Below are 27,869 nucleotides of genomic sequence, written 5' to 3' on the forward strand. Positions count from 1 at the left end.
TCCACAGTGCTTGGCTTTTATTGGTCATATTCTAGGAGTTCGTTGTTTATCATCTGGTAATGAAATATAAAAAATTTTAATTGATATATGCAGTCTGTGGTAGTCACTATTTTATTCTAAAGAAAACTATTATTCCTTTGAATATACTTAAAGTTGAAGGTTTTTTTCTTCCTTTTTTTTAAGATTTTATTTATTTATTCATGAGAGACACAGAGAGAGGGGGCAGAGACACAGGCAGAGGGAAAAGCAGGCTCCATGCAGGGAGCCCAAGGGGGACTTGATTCCAGGACCCCAGGATTATGACATGAGCCAAAGGCAGACGCTTAACTGCTGTGCCACCCAGGTGCCCTAAAGTTGAAGTTATATTGTCAAAATCTATATTGGTCTCCTGTTGTTTTGTTTAACACTCAATTTTGTTAGCTTGCTGTTTTCCAATATGCTCTCCTGAGAATTTTCAAGGGGAAGTGACAACTTGAACAAACCCTTTGCTACTCATGATGCACTTTTATCTTTTACTACTTTTTTAAGTTTATTTTCAAGTAATCCCCAGTGGGGTGGCTTGAACTCATGACCCCAAGATCAAGAGTCGCAGCTCTTCCAACTGAGCCAGCCATACTCCCTGATGTATTTTTATATCGTGAATCCAAACTCCTGTATTTCATTGATTTTGCAAAGCGATGTACAAATGCAGCACAGGAATGCAGTACCCTTTAATGTTATGTTTCCAGTCATCAGATGGGCAAATAGTCTTTGGATTTTAAGTGACTTGAAGAATTTCTGTATGCTATTGCCTGCTATAAAGTGCATGATAATTAGGCAGGCAGGGAATTTTACAGAGTGACTTGTAGGACAAATCATGCATTAATTTCAAATCTCTGGAAGCCCAAGATTATGCATCAACTACCTGGACCTAGAGAAGGAAAATGCACTAGAATGCCTGGCCACTGGGAACAAGTTGCCCAGGCTTTAGATTTGGTAGTTTGGCTGTACTTGCACCCCAGAGTGTATCTATACTATTCTTTCCGTTCACTTTGTAGTAAGGACAGTGATTTCCATTTGCAACAGCTACCCCCCCCCCCCCCAAGAAAATGCTTCAGAAGATCTCAGGGCATGTGTGCAGAGACAATACTAGACGGTTCCTGGGTCTTCTGAATTCAGCAGGAGGTGATCGGAGGACTTGCTTTCCCCATGTCTCGTTTCTGTGTCCGAGATGCGTTAGGCTGCTGTCCCACCCCATATACATTTTCTAAACAGAACACAGATTTCATGAGTTTGTGGCTTCCCTAAACCTCCTTTTTAAAAACTCCTGGATGGTATTGCAGATGGAATCGATCCCCGTTACTTTTTAAATCGCACTTTGCGGAGTCAAAAGATAAACATTTTTTTCAGATTTATTTCAGAACATTCTCAAACCTCAGGAATGCTGATTGATATAAAGCCGCACACAGGAGGCAATTTAGCGACTGGGAGCGAAGAGGCACCCCTTGGCAGCGGGTCTGGGAGGGAGAACGCCTTTCGGCCAGAGTTCCTTCGGAAAAGGACAAAAGAGAGACTTCCTGTCATTTCGATTGGTTTCCGCTCGTGGGATCAATACGGCAAAGCCCAGTTTCAGCAGATGCGAAGGCGGGGCGGGGGGGCCTGCCTGGGTCCACACATCTCTCCGCGTCCAGGTGGAGTTGCGGGCTCCCTCCCCCGGGCTCAGCCCCCGCTTTCGCTCACCGGTATTTGCTTATGGAAATAAAGGGGGGGCGGGAGGCTCCGCCGCAGCCCAGTAGCCTCGGGGGAGGTGATCATTAACCTCCCCGGAGCCCGCGCGGACTGTGAGGCTGCGCCGCCCGCTGCACCGCCCGGCCCGCCGTCCCGGAGCTCGCTCCCGCGGGGACCTCCCGCTGCACCGCCCGGCCCGCTGCACCCCGGAGCTCGCTCCCCCGGGGACCTCCCGTTGCACCGCCCGGCCCCGCTGCACCGCCCGGCCCGCTGCACCCCGGAGCTCGCTCCCGCGGGGACCTCTCGCTGCACCGCCCGGCCCGCTGCACCCCGGAGCTCGCTCCCCCGGGGACCTCCCGCTGCACCGCCCGGCCCGCTGCACCCCGGAGCTCGCTCCCCCGGGGACCTCCCGCTGCACCGCCCGGCCCGCCGCCCCGGAGCTCGCTCCCGCGGGGACCTCCCGCTGCACCGCCCGGCCCGCTGCACCCCGGAGCTCGCTCCCCCGGGGACCTCCCGCTGCACCGCCCGGCCCGCCGCCCCGGAGCTCGCTCCCGCGGGGACGCGGAATCATGAGACTGCGGCGACTCTTCCTTGCGGCTTGTGCTCTCATGCTGAGTCTCCTTGTTATCAACGGACAGAGACCAGGTAGGACTTTGATAGTCACTGTCCGTGCCCGTGTGAGCTGGGCGGCCACGTACCTGTTGCAGGTCGCTTAGGGGTGCTTAGGGGTTTGGGTAAGAATGTAGGCTTTCCGAAGCATGCTATCCATCCTGTCGGGTCTGCTACTCGAATACCTTAAAAAGTGGGTGGATTTTAAATGACGTTGAGTATTTTACCAGTTTTTCAGAATTCAAAGAAAAATTGATTCCTAAGTTACTTTAGGTATGTTGTCCTAAGTAAAAAAAGAAATACAACTGTTGGGTCTATTGATTACAGAGGTAAACAGACTTAATGGATTTTTAGGGAAAATGTAAAAGCCAAAGGGGTTGGTTAGCAGAACATGTTGCTGTCTGGAGTGGGGGCAATGTTAACATTTTGAATTAACAGAAAGATCATGTGACAAAATACATATGAAACCTTAAGACAGATTATGTTATTTCTAGTTACGTAATTATATATTTCACTTAAAAATGCAGCTTTTAGTATTATTGTGCTTACAGAGCCAAAAATGTCAAAAATATTTATGGTCAAGATAATAGTAATCGACTTGACACATTTTTCAAAGATGGTATAGTTGTGTTGTTCTTACCAGCAAGAATTAGTAAACAGTTACTCTAATGTGCTTTTACTTCAAAATCAAATATCTAAGATTTCAAAGCCCTGGCAAGTTAAAAGAAAAGAAAGTGTTCTGACTCAGGGAAAAGCAAACCCAAATTTAAGGAGAAAGGTGGTAATATTTATTCCATGTCAGATTATTCAACTGGTAACATACTTCTCCATTTAGAGCAGAAAAGGGCACATAACTGGTTAAAAATTCAGTCTCTCCCTTCTAGTTAATGAGAAGTTTGATCACTGAGGTTATTTCAAATGACGTCCCCGGGTTTGCCCTTTTACATAAACAAGAAAAAAATGTACAAATCAGCAATTCGGAAAGCAGCTGGCCCCTGCTTACAGTTAATAGCAATTGCTAATCAAACTTCTGAACTCCAGAACACCTTGGACAATGTTCTTGTAAAGTATCTGTGATTAATTCATTACATTAGCTGAAAATCCAAGAGCATTTAGGAAGAAGTAATGTGGAAGGAGGAGGTTATTATAACTAGATCCTGCTGTTAACATGAGTTGTTAGGAATATTTTTCATATTTTTGCATCATGTTAATTTTTACATCACAATCACCTCTGAACAAGTACCAAATAATCACAATATAGTTTGGACGCAAAATATTCCCTTACATTCTCCAGATTAAACAATTCATTTTCTGAAATATGCTCTTAATATTTCCCTTTTTTTTTCTCAGCTAATTTGGCAATGAGAAGAAAACTGCACAGACACAACTGCCTTCAGAGGAGATGTATGCCTCTCCATTCACGGGTGCCCTTCCCCTGAGGTATTTCTGATAGAAAATTGTTTTACTACATTTAGGCAATGTTCCAGATTAGATCTATCAAAGAAGGCTCATTTATATTTTGTAATATGTGATAATACCTTTAAGATGATTATCAGTTCAAGGAATGCATCCTGACAAATGGGAATACTGAATGACATGATATCTGAGAATTGTTCTAGTTGTTTAATGGGATAAAGCAAATGTAGGAAAATCTTGATAATCACTGATTCTGAGTGATAGGGTGGGGATTACTCTTCTTGTGTTAAACAATTTCCTAATGAAAACTCAGGTACCCAGAGAATAAAATTGTGATAGTATCTTTAAACAATCTGTTTTCAAGAACACTGAATAGCCCTGTAAGACACTAAGACCACTGTGTCCTTGAAAGCATTGGAACATATTTGCCCAATTACACCATATAGATGATGTACCATCCTCGATATTTTCATAGATTATTAAAATAGTTTATTTTTCTTGACAATATTTGAGTGTATAAAATCAATTTAATATTAAAACCATGGCAATTTTCCAGCCTTACACATAGAATTGGTCTTGATGGTTGTTGCATCTTTAAATTATGAAAAGAACTTTCCTCCTCCCCCACCCCTTTTTTTTATTCACTGAAAGACCAGTGATTTTTATACTACCACCACTACCAGTAATACTGCTTGAATCAATTAACTTCAAACACTGCCCAACTGTGTATTTCTTCATACTAAAAAATAAATGATGGGGCATTCCACTGGAATTATTTTAAGCTCTTTAATTCTTATAAAATATATCATCCTTTAAAAAAATGCCATAGAAATATCCCTCAGCTGGTTAGCATACGCAGGCAATTGCTAAGTTAGCTTATTCAGTTGGTCTGTAGACTGTAGTGTTTATGGCACTATTCAAGGAGAGAATGGTTGCCATGCCTCTTGTTTAATACATGCTTTTCAAACCTGGGGAACGTCCTCTAGTGGGACATTAAATGAAGGAACAATTCAGTAATCATGTATCAAGAGGGCTAAGACAAAAAGCCAAGTTCTCTATACCTGTATCTATAACAAATTACCCTTTGCTCTCAAAATATGAACAATACGTTTGTTAGAAAAATCCAGAAAGATACAGTAAGAAATTCCTGAGAGGCCAACTAATAGGGGCTAAAACATTTTCTATCCTAAAGAATCCTTTGGCATGTGTCAATAATGCATTTCAATCTCAGATATAAACAGTGGTAAAATCTGTGCTTAGGAGTGAAGTTCAAGACTTTCCCAGCACTCCTCCACAAATAACAAAGAGGAGAGGAGGCAGTTCACAGTAGCAAGGGAATTCCTGCATATACTGAGAAAGGTACCTTGCATAAGGCAAATAAAAGCCCTCAGTTGGCCACGGGTTGTATCAGCTTTCTCCACAAACCACCTGCCATAAAAACTAGGGTTGCAAGTAAACAAGACAGAGTAATGAAGTTTGAATTGTCAAAATTCAGGAAAATTTTGATCTATAAACCAAGTTTGTAAACCAAAGGGAAATCTAAATAGAGCCTGTGTAAACCATCTAGTAAGAGAAGTCCTGTACAAAATTTGACTGACTGTTGTAAAGAACTGCTCAGGTTACAGCATCCATTTTCTTATTTCTGTTTAGACTACTTCTGCATTCCAGCTACAGTTCTTCGAGGAATGTACAGAACTCCTCTTTTGAAATCTAGTGATAGCATAAGAGCCAATGTGGGATGAATATTATGATCATTTTCCAAGGTCTTGCTCAGCGAGGGCTATGATACCCAGTGCTGCCCTCAGATGTGAAACCACAATTCTTGTCCTAAATACTTGCACACTTTTTATAAGTCCTGCAACACAATGATTTGACTGCTGGCTAAATCACTGTAGACCTAGGTGTAGCGGAACTCTAAGGCGGAACCTCCTTTTCACTTATTCCCTCTGTTTTCTGAATGTTTTATTTGTCTGTTTATTAATTGTTTTTTCATGTAAGCCCTATGCCCAGCGTTGGGCTTGAACTCATGATCCCAAGATCAGGAGTGCTCGACTGATTGAGCCAGATAGCCACCCCTGTTTTCTGCATGTTTTAGATAAAAATCACACATGGCTATTTGATTCAGTTAGGGTCATGTAAGACTGGGAGAGGACAGGTGAGGTAAACAGTTGACTTTGGAAGTTGTCCAGATTAACCTTTGAAGGAGCTTAGGCTTTTAGCTCCCTTAACAAGAATGCTCCATTATCTTTACTCTGTCAATTTTACCAACTCCTAGAGTCCTTCTCAGTGATCTTCAGTGACATTTCCTAACCCTTACAACTGAGTTAATTAAATAGAAAAATCTTGCTGTATAAAATTCATTCTCTTCATAATTGTTTTTTCTTGCTGAAATATGTTGGTATCACATTCAGCCCTAAGTGAATTAGAGTGGAGGAAAACAAGAGAAAGGGTGTTGAGAAATTCAAGTTTACAGGCTAATGTGATAGTTTTAGAGTGGAAAATGAGGCAAAATCCTTAGATTCTCATGATTTTCCTCTTCTAGCCATAAAATCTCACTGTATCAAGGCTTTCCCCTTCTTTTTTTGAATATTTTATTTATTTGAGAGAGAGAGAGAGATCACAAGCAGGGGGAGTTGTAGAGGGAGAGGGAGAAAGAACCAGGCCACCTGCTAAATAGGGAGCCTGATGTGAGATTTGATCCCAGGACACCCTGGATCATGACCTGGGCCAAAATCAGATGCTTAACCCACTGAGCCACCCAGGCATCCCATCAATTCTTTTCTTTTCTTCTTTTCTTTTTTTTCTTTTTCTTTTCTTTTCTTTTCTAGATTTATTTATTCATGAGAGACACAGAGAGGCAGAGACACAGGCAGAGGGAGAAGCAGGCTCCACACAGGGAGCCTGATGTGGGACTCAATCCTGGGTCTCCAGGACCGCGCCCTGGGCTGAAGGCAGGCACTAAACTGCTGAGCCATCCAGGGGTCCCAAAGCTTTTCTTTATAAGTATGTACTCCAGGGGCACCTGGGCAGCTCAACTTGTTAAGCACCTGCCTTTGGCTCAGGTCATGATCCCAGGGTCCTGGGATAGAGCCCCATGTGGCACTCCCTGCTTCTTCCTCTCCCTCTGCCCCTCCCCTGGCTTGTGTTTTTTTCTCTCTCTCTCCCTCTCTCTCTCTCAAATAAATAGATAAAATCTTTAAAATAAATAAAAAATACTCTAGATAACTATATAACCCAGTAATGTACACTCGATCTCACTTTTTTTTTTTAAAGTAATCTCTATACTTAACATGGGGCTTGAACTTACAACCCAGAGATCAAGAGTCATATGTTCCACTGACTGAGCCAGCCAGGTGTCCTTATCTAGCTTTTTAGTAATTGTGACATATGTTTATAGGTATAAAATCTTTTGCTGGGATCCCTGGGTGGCGCAGTGGTTTAGGGCCTGCCTTTGGCCCAGGGCGCGATCCTGGAGACCCCGGATCGAATCCCACGTCGGGCTCCCGGTGCATGGAGCCTGCTTCTCCCTTTGCCTATGTCTCTGCCTCTCTCTCTCTCTGTGTGTGACTATCATAAATAAATAAAAATTAAAAAAAAAAAATCTCAAAAAAAAAAAAAATCTTTTCCTAACAGTATGAAAGAATGTAAAGTCAAAATTAGGTCTCTTTGGCCTTTTTCATTTCCCAGAGGCAATAGCTATGAAAAGGTTTTGGTAAAGGTGCATTTTTTTTTTTTTTTTTTTTTTTTGCAAAAAGATTTATTTGAGAGAGAAAGCTTGTGAGCAGGGGTGGGAGGGTGGGAGAGGAGGAGCAGAGGAGGGAGAGGGACAGAATCTCAAGCAGACTCTGCACTTAGCAGGGAGCCAGCGGAGTTGGGGGTGGGGGATGGGAGTGGGGAGGGGGTGGCTACCCTGAGATCCCAACCTGAGCTGAAACCAAGACTCTGCGTAGCTTGGTTGAGCCACTCAGGTGCCCTGGTAAAAGTACATTTTAGTACATTATTTTAAATTGAGACCAGCTAGTACTCTCTTGTCACTCTTGATTACCATTCAAAATGTTAAGTACTACTTAGTATGTTCTCTATTTTCTGCCTTATTCTTACCCCCTCAAAGTTATGGGCTTCTGACGTTTGACCAAACCTCTAGCCTCACCTGCCAATTCTTTCTGCAATTGTCCTATTTATTGTCTTGGCCTTTCTCACTCTCTTGCTGAACTGAAAGCCAACTTTCTAAAGCACAGAATCTCTACTCTTGTGGAGCATTTTATCTTCAACATTGGCAGGACTTTGTGAGAACACCCCCCCCCCTTTTTGGCCTTAAGTTTATTTATTCATTCATTTATTTTTAGTAACCTCCACACTCAATGTGGGGCTCAAACTCATGACCCCAAGAGTCGCATGCTCTTCGGACTGAGCCAGGCAAGTGCTTCTGGGAAAAACTCTTTTACTTACCCTTAGGCACCTCTGATTCCCAGTCACCTACATTTAAATCTCTAATGATCTCTAGTTTCCTTGAACTTCTTAACCTTTTCCAGCTCACAGCAAGAGATAATTTCTCTTCCCAGAGAAGACGGAGATCATCAAGCTTTAAAATCAGACTCCACACTCCAGCTACATTTACATCTGCTACACTTCTATTTTCACTTCATAGTCTTTTAAGAGATTCCTCTCCTGAGTGTGGGTAATCTCTCTACATCTCAAGAATCTTAAGCTGACAATTATTCCCTTTCTTCCTCAGATTGTTCAGTATGTCAAAACTGATTGGTTTCATCTTTTAAAACGAGGAAAATAGGTGCACCGCTGACCCCATGGTGCTCTCTAGTGACTAGCCCATGTTCTTCACTGCATGGCCAAGTTTCTTGAAAAAGTAGCTGTTTCTTTTCTTACTGTTTCAATACACTGCTACCCAGTGCATTCTGGGAAAGATCCCCAGTGACTCTCTTCTCAATCCAGTGAACACATTTTTATTCTGTCCTCAGTTATCTTGCTACAGGTCAAATAGTGAGTAGGTCTTCCTTGTTTCAATGATACGATGCTCCCTTTTGATTATTTATCTCTGAAACAAATCACTATTTCTTAGTACCTGTACCAGGTGTCCAGTCGCCTACGTGGGATCACTTTAGCTGTTCTAAGTCACTTCAAGTTCATGTCTACAGTGCATTTGCAAATCGCAAGTATGGCTTCTGCATAGCTTATTCTTGTAACTCGGTTCTCTGTTCCAAAATCATAGATGTCATCAGGAAGGACTTTCCTTTCTTTAAAAAAGCAATACCAGGGTGCAGAGTCAGCTAAGTGCCCGACTCTCAGGTCATGATCTCAGGGTCATGAGATCAAGCCCCATGTCCCGCTCTGCAATCTGCAGGAGTCTGCTTAAGTTTCTCTCTCCCTCTGTCCCTTTTACCCATGCGTGCTCTCTCTCTTTCCCTCTCTCTCTCAAATAAATAAATCCTTAAAAAAAACCCAAAAAACAAAAAAAGGGATATCAAACTTTATTTTTTTAAAGATTTTATTTATTTATTTATTTATTTTTTTTTTATGAGAGACACAGAGAGAGAGAGAGAGAGAGAGAGATAGAGAGGCAGAGACACAGGCAGAGGGAGAAGCAGGCTCCAATGCAGGGAGCCCGACGTGAGACTCGATCCCGGGTCTCCAGGATCGGGCCCTGGGCTGAAGGCAGCGCCAAACTGCTGAGCCACCAGGGATGCACCAAAATAAACTTTTATATAAAAAAGCAGTACCTCATCCTACCCAAAATACTTTTATTTCCCTTTTTCTGTTTTGTTTTTCTCCATGTCACCTACTGCCACCTGACATCACATATATTTACCTTGTCATTGTGTAGTATCATCTGCCTCTCTTCCTTAGAATGTAAGTTCCATAGGAGCAGGGACTTTGCTTTGATCACAGTTATATGCCCAGTGACTGTAGTAAGCTCCACAGAAATATTTGATGAATGAACGAATGAATGCACACTTAAACTCTTCAATTACTCCCGTGCAGGTATTTCTCTTGTGTTTGCAGAATTTGGAGAATAATTGTAGAGCTATTATATATCAGATGTTTACTCTGTATCAAGCTCTGTGCTATGAAATATACATTTTACTGTCTCTGTGTAAATTTTTGAGCCTCTGGTGCTCTAATATTCAGTTCTAGCTGGTTTCCCAGGCCTGTCATTTCTACCCTGAGATGTTTTTAAAAATCTGCTCCCTCCTCTTCATCTCTGTTCCTATTTTAGTACCTGTTATATCTCTCCAGCATGACATCAATTCCTTAACTGATCATTCCAGCCTCTAGTTCCACTTCTGGAAAACCCTTTTTATTTCCTTTTATTATTTGATCTTCCCAAACTGTAAATCCAATTATGTCTCATCTTGATTAAAATTCTTAACTGTCCCGGTAATCTTCAGGACATAACAAAGCCTTCTAACTCCCATAAGTTAAAAAACAAGACCTTACAAAACATGCCTTTCCAGCACCATCTGTCACCTGTTCTCCCCTTCCCTCTCCTAGAAGGGATAAGAAAGGATTAATGCTGGCTGTTGTGGATTCGAGCTGAGCTCTATGGTCATTTGAGTGACCACAAGCTCACTCACTGGTGGTCACTGGTAAGTCAGTTGTCCTCTTTAAGACCCCCACCACCAGGCGCCTGGGTGGCTCAGTCATGATCCCAGTGTTTGGGGTCCAGTCCCACATTGGGCTCCCTGCTCAGTGGGAAGTCGGCTTCTCCCTTTCCCTGTATCCCTCCCCACTGTCCTTGCTGTCTGTCTCACACACACTCTCTCTCAAATAAATAAATAAAATCTTAAAAAAAAAAAGGCACCCCTCCCTTCCCCACCCCCCCACCCCCGCCCCGCCACTTCCAAACCTGTAAGAGGGAGCTAGTAACGGTATCAACTTTGCCATTCCACACCTAGCACATGGTAACTGCTGAATCAGTAGCAGCTACAGTTATTATTAACATCACTTTAGTCTATTCTTTACCTCTTGCTATTCTTCAAAGTACACTTCTGTCTGCAGTGTCCTTACTTTATTCTGGCTGTTAGTTCATCCTTCAGGAAACTTCCTGAGTCTGATGCCCCTACAATGTGTATTGGAGGTCTACATTTTGCTCTCAACCTACTTGAATAATTCTGTCAAAGTACCTGACTCACTGCTTTGTGATACCTTGTTAGCTGGCAGGACTCCTCCCTTCCTTCCTCAGCAGGATGCCAGTTCCCTGTAGGCAGAGTGTGGCTGTTCTGCTTTGTTGAATTAACATTTGTTAAGTGGAGCATCTACTGCAAGACAATGAGCAGGGGAGCCTTAGTTCAAAAGCTGGCCAGGAGGTAAATTGCAATAGAGAAATGTATTCCTCGAAGGTCCTTGGGGAAGGTCATGGAATGCCTGGAGAGCCCCCCCCCCCCCCATGGGAAGGTTAAGGGAGAAGCAGACCTAGAGACAGGCAAGCCCTAGGGCAGATGCCTTAATTACCTGAGTGCTTTGGGATTCTGGTGGAGTGTTTCGGGTTCTTGGGCTAGGGTCTGTTGGGTCAATTCAAACCAAAAGAGTTTGTCCCTCTCCACAAGGGTTCATATCTAAGGGATACATAAGGGGATCCCTGGGTGGCTCAGGGGTTTAGTACCTGCCTTTGGCCCAGGGCGCGATCCTGGAGTCCCGGATCGACGAGTCCCGGGATCGAGTCCCGCGTCGGGCTCCCGGCATGGAGCCTGTGTCTCTGTCTCTCTATCATGAATGAATAAAATCTTAAAAAAAAAAAAAAATAAGGGATACATAAGATATACAGGGCCTGAGGACAGGGGAGACTGGATCAGAGGGCTATTGGAGAAGTGATATCAGGAGCTTACATTTCTTTGCCTGTGACTTTGCTGCTGGGCACAGGAGCTTGCTGGAGGGGCTAGTGTTGGTGCCAGGCCTGTGCAGGCTGCTAGGCCACACAAAATGGACCCGGAGGGAGTAGTACCAAGGTGTGGCTTAGCCAACTTCTTAATAGTGGGTTGTATTGATCTTTGCTTCATTAGCCAATGAAAGTGTCCCGCATACAGCAGGCACTCCATAAATGTTGCTAACAGACATGAAATGAACCTTTTAGTTATTTTAGCATTTAAGACACCTGGGTGGCTCAGTGGTTGAGTGTCTGCCTTGGGCTCAGGGTGTGATCCTGGAGTCCTGGGATCGAGTCCCACATCGGGCTCCTTGCAAGGAGCCTGCTTCTTCCTCTGCCTCTGTCTCTGCCTATCTGTGATTCTCAGGAATAGATAAATAAAATCTTAAAAAAAAAAAAAATTTACTACAGTGAGACCTGAAGACACATTTTCACTTTACTTTCTAACAGTAACTGACAAACTGAATTCTGATTTTCTATCTCTGTGCTAAGTGTTTCCTTGTAGGAACTGCTTCCCTCATCTCAAATTTAACCCTTTCCCTCCCTCAGAGCTCTTCTAAATTCCATTGCCTTTATGAGGTCCACTTGCATCCACTCAGCTTAAAATAATCTTCCACTCTGTCAACAATCACAGCATTTTTATCAGTGTCATTTTTAAAGGTATTTATTATGTTCTACTGTGTTTGGTCCAGATTTTATCAGTATTGGAATGTCCATTCCTTGATTACAAGATTGGGCCCCTGAAGCTTGGAGGATAAATGTTTAAAACGTGTCAGTGTCCTGAAGGTGGTCCTAAATACAGGGGATTCCTGTGTGCACTATAATACCCATAGGGCCTCTTAAAAGGGAATGAAAGAGAGAAAAATACTGTTTTCTCAATTAACCACGCTCAGGGAAAATCCTTCATGTTGCTAACTTACTGATGAAATAAAATGTTTCTATAAAAATCATGCCTTAATGATAATATATTAAAAATATGATATATATTAAACATATGAAATGTAGCTAGGTTATAGGTGATATATTATTATAACAAATGTCTGTTCCCCTACCAAAATGTGTGTATGATGGACTAAAGCCTAATTTCAAAGTTTTCTTCAGTTTGCAAGTTTTTGTTACAAAATGTCTTATAAGTTTTTCTGAGGATGTTTTCTTAAAGTGGCTGCTCTCTTTAAATTCTTTTTTTTATTTTAAAATTTAAAAATTAAAATTAAAATTAAATTTTAAAATAAAAAAAACAAAGTGGCTGTTCTCTATCATACTCAGGTATCTACAATTTCTTTGTAGCAGAAATCTTTTGTCTTAGTTTGTTCTCAGTTACGTATTCAGGTAATGATCTACTGATATCTAGTTAATTTTATTATTACATAACAGTAACATATTTGAAAAATATTCCTAGATAATAGCAAGTGAATATTTATCGGTATTTAGGGGATGAGAAAAATAAGACTGCTTATTGTTAACTATTTCAACACATTTCACTCTTGGATGTATTTTTTTTTAATAGTGATGCATGGTATTATTGAATGCCACAATTCTTTCAATACTATCTGTAATATAGGGGATCCCTGGGTAGCTCAGCGGTTTCGCGCCTGCCTTTGGCCCAGGGCGCGATCCTGGAGTCCCGGGATTGAGTCCCGCGTCGGGCTCCCGGCATAGAGCATGCTTCTCCCTCTGCCTCTCTCTCTCTGTCTATCATAAATAAATAAATCTCTAAAAAAATATATCTTCAATACTATCCGTAATATCAAAATGTAAAGATGAATTCTGAAGTTCCTGATCTTAATAAAATTATGAAGAATCGTCAATAGAAACAAATTCTTGTCAGTGTGTCCCTCAGAATATTGCTGATTTTTGAAGGTTTTATTTTTTATTTGACAGAGAGAGAGAGAGAGAGAGAGAGAGATAGCATGTGAGCACACAAGAAAGGGGAGTGAGGGATCCCTGGGTGGCGCAGCAGTTTGGTGCCTGCCTTTAGCCCAGGGCGCGATCCTGGAGACCCGGGATCGAATCCCACGTCGGGCTCCTGGTGCATGGAGCCTGCTTCTCCCACTGCCTATGTCTCTGCCTCTGTGTGTGTGTGTGTGTGTGTGACTATCATAAATAAATAAAAATTAAAAAAAAAAAAAAGAAAGAAAGGGGAGTGGGAGAGGAGCCCACTGTGGGGCTTGATCCTAGGATTCTGGGATCATGACCTGAGTGTGGAACCAACTGAGTCACCCAGGAGGCCCTATTTTATTTTTTTTAAGATTTTATTTGTTTGAGAGAAAGAGAGAGCACAAGTGGGGGGAGAGAAGAGGGGCACAGAGAGAAGCAGACTCCCCTCTGAGCAGGGAGCCCAATGTGGGGTGCCCCAGTATATTGCTCATTTATAATTAAAATCCTTGATAGTTTACCTGTTATCAGTCAGAATATCTATACCGATTTATAAATAATGTAAACCTTTATCCTGCTTTGTTAAAAATCTTTTTAAAAGATTTTATTTAAGTGAATAAGAGTGAGCGAGAGAGAGCACAGAGGGAGAAGCAGACTCCCCTTTCTTGTCGAGCAGGGAGCCCGACTTGGGGCTCTAGCCCAGGACCCTAAGCTCACAATCTGAGCCGAAAGCAGACGCTTAACCAACTGAGCCACCAGGTGCCTCTGTTAAAATTTTATTAGAGAAAAAAAAAATAGGCAAAATATAGAGGCTTTCCCAAGAACTCTTCCTCCACTGGAGTCTCACCCATGCATACCCAGTCATGCTGGGAGCTTGGTCAGCCACGGCCACTACTCCAACCTCCTCAGGCCTTCCAGAGTAACCGCCATCCTTCTCCAGACCCACTGGTCCTCACGAGTCTTTCCTTCCTCTAGCTAAGACTCTATAATAGAGTCAAGACTCTATAATTCATTATTTCCATGAGCGTTGCCAATATCACAAGTCGCCCTGCTGCTCTGTCTTCATCACATTGTTCTGGATGAATCCTGAGGTCTTCATCAGGCATGTAACTGCTGCTGAAGAGGACATAAGAAGCCAGAGGGGAACCACTCTTATATCCTTCATCTCCACTCACCACCTAGCAAGCCTGCTGCATTTCTGTCATCAGCTTGCTGCCTCGTGCTCCGCCATCACTGGTTCTTACTTTTTCTACTCACCTCTGGTTTCAGACCTTTCTCCTTTGCATTTTCAGCAGGTGGCCTTGCCTCTTACATTACAGAAAAGAGAAGTCATCAGATGGTTTATCCCTCAACATCCCAGCACCAAACTAGAGTCCTATCTAATCCACGTCCCACCCTGCTCACCCTCATCCTCCTCTTCCCTCCTGCAGCCATGGAAAGCACGGCCATTCCTTCATCTGTGTTGTAGGTCCCGGCTGTCCCTTCTTACTTTCTCAGGAATCTGAAACTGCCACTTAAGCATTTTCTTCATTCTCCTTGCTCTCTGGATTACTTATCACCAAGGATGGAGGTTTAAATGCTGATAAGACTACATACTAAAACAAACACCATACACACCCGTGCATTTCTCAGTGAATGCTCTCAAACCAGTCTTTTGTGGTCCGCATTTCTGATCCATTATTTTCTTTTTTAATATTTTTAATTGTTTTATTTATTTAAACTAAACCCTATACCCAACAGGGTGCTTGATCCAAGATCAAGAGTTGCATGCTCCATCAACTGAACCAGCCAGGCACCCTATCTGATCCATTATTTTCCATTCACATCTCAATCCACTCTAATCTATTTTATACCTTCTTTAAAATAGCCATCTGGGTGCCTGTGTGGTTCTGTGGGTTAAGCATATGACTCTTGATTTCAGCTCAGGTCACGATCTCAGGGTCTTGGGATCAAGCTCTGCCTCAGACTCTGTCCTCATTACAGAGTCTTGCTTGAGATTCTCTTTCTCCTTCTCTCCCAAATAAATAAATCTTTAATAAAATAAAATAAATAAAATAAAATAAAATAAAATAAAATAAAATAAAATATAAAATAAAATAAAATAAAATAAAATAAAATAAAATAAAATAAAATAAAATAAAAATAGCCACCAATCACCTCAGCTTTCTAAATTAAGGTTTTTTTATTCTTCTTTTTTTTTTTTCCTCAGGAGAATTTAACAACTGACTACTCGGGCTACAAAAATCTCTTCCTTTAAATTTCTGACATCATAATTCTACTTTTCCACTAAGTTTGCAGCTAACCCTCTGACTCCTAGGCAGGCTTAATCATACTTAAAAGGCTTGCAAGCTCTAGTTTTTCTCTGCCCTCTTCTGTTTTAAGCATTCCTTTTTTTTTTTTTTAAAAGGTTTCAGCATTTACTTTTTTTTTTTTTTTTAATTCAAGTGTTGTTGAAACATTGTTTCAATCATTCGTTTGGCCTCAATCACCTCTTTACATTGATAATATTCTGGGGGGCGGGGGACACCACCCAAATGAGAACAAGTAAAGCCTATTTATTCAGAGTTTGCTTGAGCAAGGAGTCAGCCACTGTCATTCATATTTGGCAGAGGACCAAGAACAGGCTAGGGAGTTAGAAAGTTTTATGGTGAAAAAAGCCTTCCGGCTTTGAGGTATGGGGAAGTTGGGAGTCAGGCTACCTAGAAGTAGGGCTTCCTATGTGATTGGTTTGGGGTGCATATATGGCTTTCTTTGCTTAGTCCTGAATTGTAATCAGAGGAAAGATGGGGCAAAATTAGGGAACCTGGTAGTTATGGAACAAATCTTGACCTTTTGAGGCCAGTTGCTCCATAGGTAATGGTTTGGCTTCCTGGACTGGTTGCTATAGAGTTGTGGGTCAGGGTTCTGTTTTAACATATGGTCAGGCCATTGTCCATTTGTCTGTTCAGTCTCTCCATTCCAGACTTCTTTCATCTCTAGTTCACACCTCGAAGGCCTCTCTACTGTATGCCTTGCACCATCCTCCTCACATCTACTTTTGCTTCTCTTCTATCCATTCTTCATATTACAACTTCATACCACTCAAGACCCTTTAGGTTTTCTCATTACTGTTAAATTTAAAATAAAACTTTATTTTTTTAAGACTATATTTTTAAGTAATCTCTACACCCAGCATGGGGCTTGAACTTACAAACCCGAGCACATGCTCCATCAACAGAGCCAGCCTGGTGCCCCAAAATAAAATTTTTTTTTCTTCCCAAAGTAAAATTTTTTTTTTAAGATTTTATTTATTTATTCATGAGAGACACAGAGAGAGCAACAGAGACATAGGCAGAGGGAGAAGTAGAATCCCTCCAGCAGGGAGCCCGATGTGGGACTCAATCCCAGGACTCCAGGATGCCAGGATCACGACCTGAGCCAAAGACAGACACTCAAACACTGAGCCACCCAGGCGTCCCTCAAAATAAAATTCTTAATGTAGCCCATAAAACTGTGCATGATCGAGCACTTCTCTCTCTCCAGCCCTATCCAACGTGACTCACTGACTGTGTCTATGAGTTTATCAAGTATGTCCTGTTTTCTTTTCACTTCAGAGCTTTCACATATTATTTCTCTGGATCTAGGATCTAGGTTGTTCTAGCCCTTCTCTTCACCTAGTTTATTCCTACTCAATCAAGAAGACTTTGATCGAATGTCACTTCACTTGTGTGTGCACATACGTGTGCGTGTGTGCGCACATGCACATGTACCATTTATAACATCTCTCATTACAATGGCCCAAGGAACTTTGGGAAGGAACTTTGGAGTTCTTTAGGTTTCATGTTTCATTATATAGTGTAATTGTAGGGGCTCTAGGCTGGCTTAATGGGTAGAGCATGCAACTTGATCTCAGAGTTGTGAGCCCCACAGTGTGTGCGGAGATTCCTTAAAAATAAAATCTTTTTTTAAAAAAGGAAGGAAATTGTATTAGAGCTTTCAACTTTATGTGTACTCATTTTTTTCTCTAATAGTAACATTTTTATATATATAAATTATATATATGTACACACAGATAATTTAAACACACGTGTAATGCATTTATCATCTTGCCTCTTGAGGTGGCTAAACTTAGATGCATTTATTTGTGGATCTAGAGATAGTAATTTTTTTTTAAGATTTTTTTTTTTTTTTAAGTAATTTCTACACCCAGCATGTGGCTCAGACTTAAAATCCCAAGATCAGGAGTCACAAGCCCTATAGACTAAGTGAACCAGGCACCCTAGAAGACAGCCTTTTTGAATGACTTCAGTTTCATTGTCTGGGCAGCCTTCATTTATTTAACTTGGTTATTGGTGGATGTTTATTTATTTATGCTATTTTGAATAGTGCAATGAACATGTATGCACTCATCTTGCATGCTTGTGCATTTACTTACAAAACATTTCTAAAAGAATCACTGGGACATGCATGTTTTTTAATGTTTTGGATATTCACATAGTATAAAATTTACCCATTTAAGTTGTACAGTTTAATGGTTTTACTATATTTAAATAATTGTGCATCATGGTAATTATTTATAAAAAGCATTTTCATCACCCCATAAAGAAATACTCATACCGATTAGCAGGCACTCCCCTTTTCTCCCCAGCTCTCTAATCCTACACAACTACTAAACTACTAATACTACAGATTTGCCTATTCTGGACATTTTATATAAATATTCTTATATTTTTTTTCTCTTACAATCAGCTTGTTTCACTTAGCTTAATGTTTTCAAGATCTATCCATATAGTAGCAGATATCGGCACTCATTCCTTTTAACTGACTAAATAAAATCCTATTGTATAGGAAAATCACATTTTGTTTATCCAGTCATTATTATTTTCACTATTTGGTTATTAGGAATAATTCTACTCTGAACATTCATTTATAATATTTTTAAGTTTATTTATCTATAATCTCTACACCCAACATGGGGCTTGAACTCATGACCCCAAGATCAAGAGTTGCATGCTCTACTGACTGAGCCAGCCAGGCGCCCCTAGTTCATAAAATTTTTGTTTGAACAGATGTTTTCATTTCTCTTGGGTATTTACCTAAGAGTGAAATTACTGGGTTATATGATTATTCTATGTTTAACTTATTGAGGAACTATTTTCCATAGTGGTTGCAGCATTTTACATTCCTACCCTATAAAGGTTCCAATTTCTCCACATCCTCACCAACACTTTTTATTATAACCATCCTAGAGGTTGGTAGAGTAGTCCGACCCCCCCGCCCCTGCCCCAATTTATCCATGATTTTGTTCATGGTTTCAGGTACCTGCAGTGAATTATGGTTCAGAAGATGATTCTCCTTCGGACCTGTCTTAGAAGGTCAATAGTTGCACAATACATTACAATGCCATTCCCCTCACTTCATCTCAGTATGTAGACTTTTTTTTTTTTTTTTTTTTAAAGATTTTACTTATTTATTCATGAGAGACATAGAGAGAGGCAGAGACACAGGCAGAGGGAAAAGCAGGCTCCATGCAGGGAGCCCGACACAGGACTCGATCCTGGGTCTCCAGGATCAGGCCCAGGCTGAAGGCGGCACTAAACCACTGAGCCACCCGGGCTGCCCTCATTATATAGACATTTTACCATCTCACATTACAAGAAAGGATGGGTATAGTGTAATATCTTGAGAGAAAGACCACATTCACATAACTTTTATTACTTTGTTATAATTATATTTTATTATTAGTTATTGTTAATCTCTTACTGTGCCTAATTTATAAATTAAATTTTATCATAGATATGTATGAATAGGAAAAAAACAGTATATATAGGGTTTGGCCCTATCCATGGTTTCAGATATTCACTGGGGCCTTGGAACACATCATTGGGATAAGAGGGACTACTGTTATCTCATTGTGATTTTGATTTGCATGTTCCTAATGACTAATGATGTTGAACAGCTTTTCATGTACTTTGGCCATTTGTCTACCTGCCTTGGAGAAATGTCTTCAAAATCTTTGCCCATGTTTCAATTGGCTTACTTGTCTTTTTGTTTTGAGTTATAAGAATTCTATTTTGAATAGAAGGCCCTCATCAGAGATATAATTTGTAGTTATTATTTTTTTCAAACATTTTATTTATTTGTTTGACAGAGAGAGAGAGAGAGAGAGAGAGAGCACAAGCAGGGGAGCAGCAGGCAGAAGGAGAGGGAGAAGCAGGCTCCCCAGTGAGCAGGAGCCCAATGCAGGGCCCGATGCAGGGCTCAATGCAGGGCTCTATCCCAGGATACTGAGATCATGACCTGAATGCAAAGGCAGATACTTAACTGGTAGAGCCACCCAGGCACCCCTATGATTTGCAATTATTTTTTCCCATTCTTTGGGTTGTCTTTTCACTTTAGTAGGGTCTATCTTTGAGCATAAAAACTGTTAGTTTTGGGCAGCCCGGATAGCTTAGCAGTTTAGCACCGACTTCAGCCCAGGGCATGATCCTGGAGACCTGGGATCAAGTCTCACGTCAGGCTCCTTGTATGGAGCCTGCTTCTCCCTCTGCCTGTGTCTCTGCCTCTGTGTCTCTCATGAATAGATAAATAAAATCTTTTTTAAAAATTGTTAGTTTTGTTAGAGTCAGATTTGTCTGTTTTTCCTTTCGGTTTCTTGTGCTCTAGGCCTGTTTTGTTTTTGTTTTTGTTTTTGTTTTTTTTTTAAGAACAGGCAGAGGGAGAAGCAGACTCCATGCAGGGAAGCCTGACGTGGGACTCGATCCCGGGACTCCAGGATCAGGCCCTGGGCTGAAGTTGGCACTGAACCACTGAGCCACCCGGCCTGCCCTAGGCCTCATGTTTTAAAACCACTGACTAGGGGATCCCTGGGTGGCTCAGCGGTTTAGCACCTACCTTGGGCCCAGGGCGTGATCCTGGGGTCCTGAGATGAGTTCTGCATCGGGCTCCTTGCGTGGAGTCTGCTTCTCCCTCTGCTTCTGTGTCTCTCATGAATAAATGAATAAAATCTTAAAAAAAAAAAAAATCCACTGACTACTCCAAGGCTACAAATATAACTTACATCCGTATTTTCTTCTAAGAATTTTGTAGTTTTATCACATTATGGCTGAGTTATGAATTGTTCATTGCTCATGTATAGAAATACAATATGATTTTTGTTTATTGATCCTAAATCTTGTGAACTTAGTGAAATTATTGATTCATTCTCATAGTTTTTAGTAGGTTCCTTAGGATCTGCTGTGTATGAACTCATGTCATCAGCAAATAGATACTTTTTTTTTTTTTTTAAGGTTTTGTTTTTAAATAATCGCTACCCCCAATTTGGGACTTGAACTCAAAACTCCAAGATCGAGTCACATCCTCTATAGAGTGAGCCAGCCAGGCGCCCCTACTTCCTTTCTAATCTGGATGTCTTTTATTTCCCTTCCTTGCCTAATTGCCCTAATTAGAATCTCTTGTACAATGTTGTATAGAAGTGGTGAGAACAGTCATCTTTGTCTTAATTTGATTTTAGATGGAAAGCATTCAGTCTCTCACCATTAAGTATGTTAACTGTGGGTCTTTTTAAATGTGCTTTATCAGGTTGAAGAAGTTCCCTTTTATTCCCAGTTTGTTGAAAGTTTTTTATTGTGAAAGAGGAGTACTGAATTTTAACTTTTTTTTTCTCTGTATCTATGGAGATTATCTGCATTTTTGTCTTTTATTCTATTGAAATCGTATGTGACATTAAATTATTAAATGTTTGGGGGGAAAACTGAACATTTGGTAAAACTCACCAGTGAAGTTATCTGGACTAAGGCTCCTTTTTAAAATTTTTTATTTAAGTTCAATTAACATATTCTGTATTATTAGGTTTCAGAGGAAGAAGCCAGTGATTCATCAGTTGCATACAAGACCCAGCACTCATCACATCAAGTACCCTTCTTACTGCCCATCATCCAGTTACCCATTCCCCCACCCATTTCTCCTCCAGCAACCCTGTTTCCCATAGCAAAGAGTCTCTTATGGTTGCCTGCCTCTGTTTTTGCCTTTTTTAAATTTTTCCTTCCCTTCCTCTATGTTCATCTGTTTTGTTTCTTAAATTCCACATATAAGTGAAATCATACCTAAAGCTTTTCTTTGTGGGAAGTTTTTTAAATTGTTAGTAAGATCATTTTTACTTGTTTGTAAAACAAGTAAAAATGCTTACTCAGATTTTTTATTTCTGAGGCACCTAGCTGGCTCAATCAGTAGAGCATGTGACTCCTGATCTTGGGGTTGTGAGTTTGCCCTACGTTACACATACAATTTTATTAAAATTATTACTTTCTACAATTTTAGGTCCTTTAAGTCTGAGAGAAGGAAGAAGAAATACATATATCTATAGAGTTGTTGCATTAGCCTTCTTATTTACCATTTCCAGTTCTTGTCATTAGATTTTTCTGGTGTCTCTATCTGTTCAGGGTGCTCTAACAAAGTACACCACAGACTAGGTAGCTTATGAACAGAAATTTATTTCTCACAGTTGGGGAGGCTGGTTCATAGATGTCTATCTTCTCACATGGTGGAAGGGACTAAGGAACTCTTTGGATTCTACTCTATAAGGGCACTAATCCCAGTCGTGAAGGCTCTACCCTTGTGGCTTACTCACCTCCCAAAGGTCCCACCTCCAAATACTATCACATCGCCAATCAGGTTTCAATATGTGAATTTGGGGAGCACACAAACATTCCATTTACAGCACTTGAATCAGTGTTTCTCCATTTGCTCTGTTCTCTCAGACAATTTCCATATTATCTCAATTTCCAAAGACTTTAAAAACCTTTTTTTTTTTTTAAGTAGGCTCCCTTCCCAACATGGAGCCAATGCTGCGCTTGAACTCTCCACCTGAGATTAGAACCTGAGCTGAGATCAAGAGTCCAACATTGACCAACTGACTCATCCAGGAACCCTTTTAAATACATTTTTAAAGAAAACTAAAGTGGCACCTGGCAGTCTCAGTTGGAAGTGTAACTCTGATCTCAACATTGTGAGTTTGAGCCCCATGTTGAGTGTACAGATTACTAAGAAATAAACTTTAAAAAAAAGGTTTTCATCAGCTAAGGTTGTTTCACTGGGAAGAAGGGTCACAGAGCTTCTTATAACATTTAAGAACCCTCCAGGTTATACATTTTTTTTTTAAGTGAGCTCTGTGGCCACCATGGGCTTGAAGTTACAACCCCCAAGGGATCAGGAGTTGCTCACACTATTTCCTGAGCTGGATAGGTGCTCTCGACTCTGCATATTTTAAACATGCGTACCTAGTAATATATTGCTCTGTAGAAAAGCTACACCACCTTATATTTCCAATAGCAAGCTGTGAGAAAGTGTATTCCCCTCGCTTTTGCCAACACTGCATGTTAACAATGTTTTTAACCTTTGCGATCTGATGAGCAAAAAGACCATCTTGTTTTTATGTTCTAAATTTAGGCAGCCTGAGGTGATTACTAGAAGAGGCATACTTGCATTTTTTTTACTGCTAAATTTGTTATAATTGACACCTCACCATGAGTGTCAGGAAAGTGAAATGTTAAGGAGGTGGAAGCTTCCAAAAATGCCTTCATGTCTTCTGGAGGGGGCCAAAACAAATTGCCTAGGGAAACCTTGATACCAAGAATTGTCTTCCTGTAAAAGATCCATTTTTCTCTTTAAAAAGTAGTTTTATTTTGCCCTACCGTATATTTAAAACATCGCTAAGCACTAATTATTAAGTAGTTTCTTAACGTCAGAAGTTTCCCCTGGACCGTTTTACCTGTTAAAATACCTCAAATTAAGATAATTGCTCTTGGAGGTGCCTGGCTGTCAGTAGAGCATGTGACTCTTGTTCTCGGGGTTGTAAGTTCAAGCCCCAGGTTCGGCATGAAGCCTACTTGAGAAAAAGATACTGGTTCTGGTATGTTTTCGTTGGCCTCCTCCAAATAAATTGTCTTACCTAGTACAAATATCGGGAATCAAATCCAAAATATTAAGAAAAAAATAGCTGAGACTGCTACTGTGGATCACTGAGCAAAGGGTGAAAAATAATTTAATGAAAAAAATCTCTTTAACAAATTCAGACTTTTGAAGGAATATAGATGTTTCTATATTGAAAGGTAAGAAAATATAAAGTTGCTTTCAGCGCACTGAAAAACCTTGGCAAATTTTCATAACGTGTTATCTGTTAAAAAGAAATTAAGCATGGGTAAATTGGTTCTTATTATAATATATTTCTTTCTCCTTTGCCTTCCCAATGTAGATCTTCTCTAGGTAACCACACCTGGTCTGCCATAAGAGGAGTGAAGGAAAGATACCCACCCACACCATAGTGTGATTGCTTAGAAGTTCCTGTACAAAAAGGAATCATTTGAAAGCATCTGGGATGGTTTATTGGTTTTACAGGATTCTCCCTCGTTTCCCTTCAGAGGGGAAAATAACAAATTTAAAAGCAATTCTCATCTGAAGCACAATTATTTGGTTGCATAACAAAAATCTTTTTCTGCACATTACTATTCTTAGAGGAGTTAAAAAGAAAAATACTTTTTAATGTCTTAGAACTCTCCGGTAATAAGAAGTATAAGAACTTAAAATTTTTCTTTCATCGTCTTATAATTCTCCAAAAGTATTAAAATAAATATTTGTATGTTTAAGTGTTTTTTTTCCAAAAATGCTAAAGCTGAAATCAAATGCTTTGACCATCTGGCTTTACAGAGTAGGGAAACATTAATTGGTTATAATTGATTATTTATATGGAAAGACTAAGAAAGAAGCTATTGAGGGATGCCTGGTGGTTCCGTGGTTGAGCGTCTGCCTTTGGTCAGGGCATGATCCAGGGTCTGGGGATCAAGTCCCACGTCCAACTCCCTGTCAGGAGCCTGCTTTTCCCTCTGCCTATGTCTCTGCCTCTCTCTGTGTCTCTCATGAATAAATAAATAAAATCTTAAAAAAAACAAAAAGAAGCTATTGATTACTACCAATTTTATATTGTGGGATTTAATGTTTGTGAAAGTATTTTTTTTTTTTGAGTAATATCCATAAAGTTGTAAAAGAAGGTTTGAAATACTAACGAAAATGTCCATTTCTGGTATCTCTCATCATGTAATTATAAGAAGCCAATGTCTGATTTCCTTTGAAGTTCTTTTAGGTCTTCTTAAGTTGTTAAATACACTCTTAATTTGTATTTATTAAAAGACAGCTCAGTAGCATAAAGTTTTTATTTTGCTGTAAGTTAATTCCAGGTGTGAAAATTACAAATTCTTTTCTTGATTAGAAAATTTGCACTGTAAACATTATAGAGTGGAAGAAACCATAAACCATTAACCCTTATTTTGATAAGATAAAAAGTTGAGATTTGTAAACTATAAAGAATTTGAGATAGAAATTCTGAAATCACAGAATTTGTCTCCTTTCATAGTTTATTGTCTTTTGGGATGGAAAGTTTCTATAAAAGCACTGTGATTAACTTTAAGCACAAAAGATGCTTTATGAGATGTTTTTACCTCATTTAAATTGGATACTTTGGGGAAATTCTAAATAATTTTCTGGACAAATTCTAATTCTTTTATATAAGTGCGTTTCAGTAGAAATATAAGCTATTACCATTTACATTTATGTTTAAAACATGTTTATATATTTTATACAAAAAAAAAGGCAAAAGCAATACTTTATATAGTTCAGATACAGCTCATTGAATAGAAGCCAATTTTTTCAAGTACAGACTCACATTCACAAAGTTAAAAACCAGCCATACCATTGCAAGGTAATTAAACGGTTGTAGATTTCTGCTCATACAACAGCAATAAGTTTTCAATAGACATTTGACTGTCTAGTTGTCCTTTTGTACAGGAAATGTTCAAAGTGTTAAAACACAGCCTTGTAGAAATGCTTCTGATACTTGTCTTTATTTCCAATTTTTTGTTCATTTTAATTGAGGCATTTAAGACTGCATCCTTGATACATACCCTACCACTGGAGATTTTTTACTTAATTCAGGATTAGGGGAATAAGGGCAAAGATTCTCTTAAAAATTATAAAAACTCGGGATCCCTGGGTGGCGCAGCGGTTTGGCGTCTGCCTTTGGCCCAGGGCGCGATCCGGAAGACCCGGGATCGAATCCCACATCGGGTTCCCAGTGCATGGAGCCTGCTTCTCCCTCTGCCTCTGTCTCTGCCTCTCTCACTCACTCTCTCTGTGTGACTATCATAAATAAATAAAAATTGAAAAAAAAAATTAAAAAAAATAAAAAGAATAAAAAAAATTATAAAAACTCTGCTATCAGTGGCATGTATGCTGAAAGTGGCATTCCAGAACAAATTCATGACAATGGACCCAAATTTATTCACTGATAGTTGGAGGGGGAGACCAGAGGAGTGTCAATATGTATACTTTAAACTTAACTTTCACTATGATTTGGTGTTTTGTTATTTTTCTATAAAAATTTCTATTAAAAGTTCTTTGTAAATTCCAACATATTCAGAATACAAAGGAAAATAGATTTTACATAGTTTAATCAAGATGGTTAAGGGGAACAGAAGTAATGGTGCTGCCCCAGTTTGGGACCATGAGGTGAGTCAGTGAAGTGGAGCAGATGGCAAGTGGTAAACCAAATAAGAATTGTAATGTTGATCTTTCTCTCTTGGCTCACTTTCTTTCAAACTCTGAATTCAATCAGTGGTCTTTGGTTCCATTCCGACACTATTTTTATTCCTTCACAGGGCCGGCCAGGACTAGAATATCTGGACAAAAAATTTAAGGGTGTGCTCAAAACCTCACTAAACGAGATAAATAATATTTTAACACCACTAAAAAAAAATTAACACCAAAAAATGTATGATGAACAAAATAGCAAATTTTTAAATAAAGACAGGATCAATTGACCCATGTTAGAGCCTGAGGCAAAAAGAAAAAATTAGTAATTTTAATCCAGTAAGAAGAACGTTATTTTAGCATATTGCTGAGTTCCAGGCTTTGTTTCTTCCCTTTGTTCTCACTTCCATAAATGACCTCACCCCCTAAACTCTAGATCTGTATCCCATTTTCCATTCCTGGCTTCCACCCAGCCAGAATGTTCATGGAAAGAACACTGGATTCTAGCCCTGGCTTCTTTTTACATCTAAATTCTCATCCTACTATAAAATCATAATTGAATTCCAAGGAGTCTTGGTAAGTGGTAGTGAGGTTGATGATTTGAGGCTCTGGTCCCTGTCAACTGCTCAACAGAAAAGTCCTCACCCTCCTCTGGAAGTTATTTGATTGCACACTTAAGAATCCACAAGAACTACCTATGCTGTCTCCTGACTACATATTTAGGAGTATTACAAAACTCAGGTTTTACAAGTTCTCATAGTACCTTATATCAACTGTTTTGTGTCATTTGCTATGTAGTTGGTGGTTACAGAATATTCTCAAAAGTTTTTAATTTGGTAATGGGTAAAGAATATTTTGCTATGTATCCATTTCTCAACTTTTCCATTTTTAATGTAACATTTCCTTGAAGCATGTGATAATATGTTAGTTTCCATGCTATTATTTCTTCCAGTGAGGTGTTAAAATTTTTGTTTCATAACTCAAATAGTTATTCTTAACTAAATATGAGCTGAGCCATATATATCATGGAGGGCTCAAACTGAGCCTTAAGTATCATGGAAGGTTCAAATATAAGTAAACCAAACAAAAATATTTTATGATTCAGGGGATCCCTGGATGGCTCAGCGGTTAAGCATCTGCCTTCAGGTCAGGGCGTGGCCCTGGAGTCCCAGGATCGAGTCCCAAATCAGGCTTCCCTACATGGAGCCTGCTTCTCCCTCTGCCTATGTCTCTGCCTCTCTCTCTCTCTCTGTCTCTCATGAATAAATAAATAAAATATTTTAAAAAATATTTATGACTCTTTAGCATTTAAGAACTTTTAATATTATCTTTGAAAAATAAAAAAGTCCCAAACTTGTAATATGATGGAGAAAAAAGTGTTTTCTATTAAAATATTCTTCCCTCTAACGAGATTGTGGATGATTACTCTTGTCCATATTGTGATTTTTGGAGTTCTGCTTTTAGAGTACCTGAGCCGCATTTTAAAAATTATTTAGATTGGGGTGGGGGACCTGGATGGCTCAGTCAGTTAAGCATCTGACTCTTAAAAAAAAAAAAAAAAAAAAAAGCATCTGACTCTTGATTTCAGCTCTGGTCACCATCTCAGGGTCATGAGATCAAGCTCCACCCTGGGCCTGAAGTCTGCTTAAGATGCCCTCTCTCCCTACCTCCACCTACCTCCCACCTAAAAATAAAATAAAATAAAATAATGGGAAAAAAAACTTATTAGGTTTACTGTTTAATTTAAAAAGTGCACTTGAGGGATGTCTAGGTGGCTCAGTTAAACATTCAACTCTTGATTTCAGCTCAAGTCATGAATAGGATT

The 27,869-nt window shown here is 39.9% G+C and overlaps 1 protein-coding gene across 1 annotated transcript; it reads left to right on the forward strand.

The window, feature by feature from the left end:
* Positions 1-1,793: 1,793 nt before the first annotated feature.
* On the forward strand, positions 1,794-27,430 carry APELA (apelin receptor early endogenous ligand; the record flags this gene model as incomplete). The annotated part of the gene is made up of 3 exons (XM_026008090.2): positions 1,794-2,352; positions 3,667-3,756; positions 23,718-27,430. Coding segments are annotated over 2 exons (648 nt in total), but the record flags the coding sequence as incomplete, so codon positions are not given.
* Positions 27,431-27,869: the final 439 nt, after the last annotated feature.

This window comes from Vulpes vulpes, chromosome 10 (genome assembly GCF_048418805.1).
Source record: "Vulpes vulpes isolate BD-2025 chromosome 10, VulVul3, whole genome shotgun sequence".
In the NCBI taxonomy this organism is placed as follows: Eukaryota; Metazoa; Chordata; class Mammalia; order Carnivora; family Canidae; genus Vulpes; species Vulpes vulpes.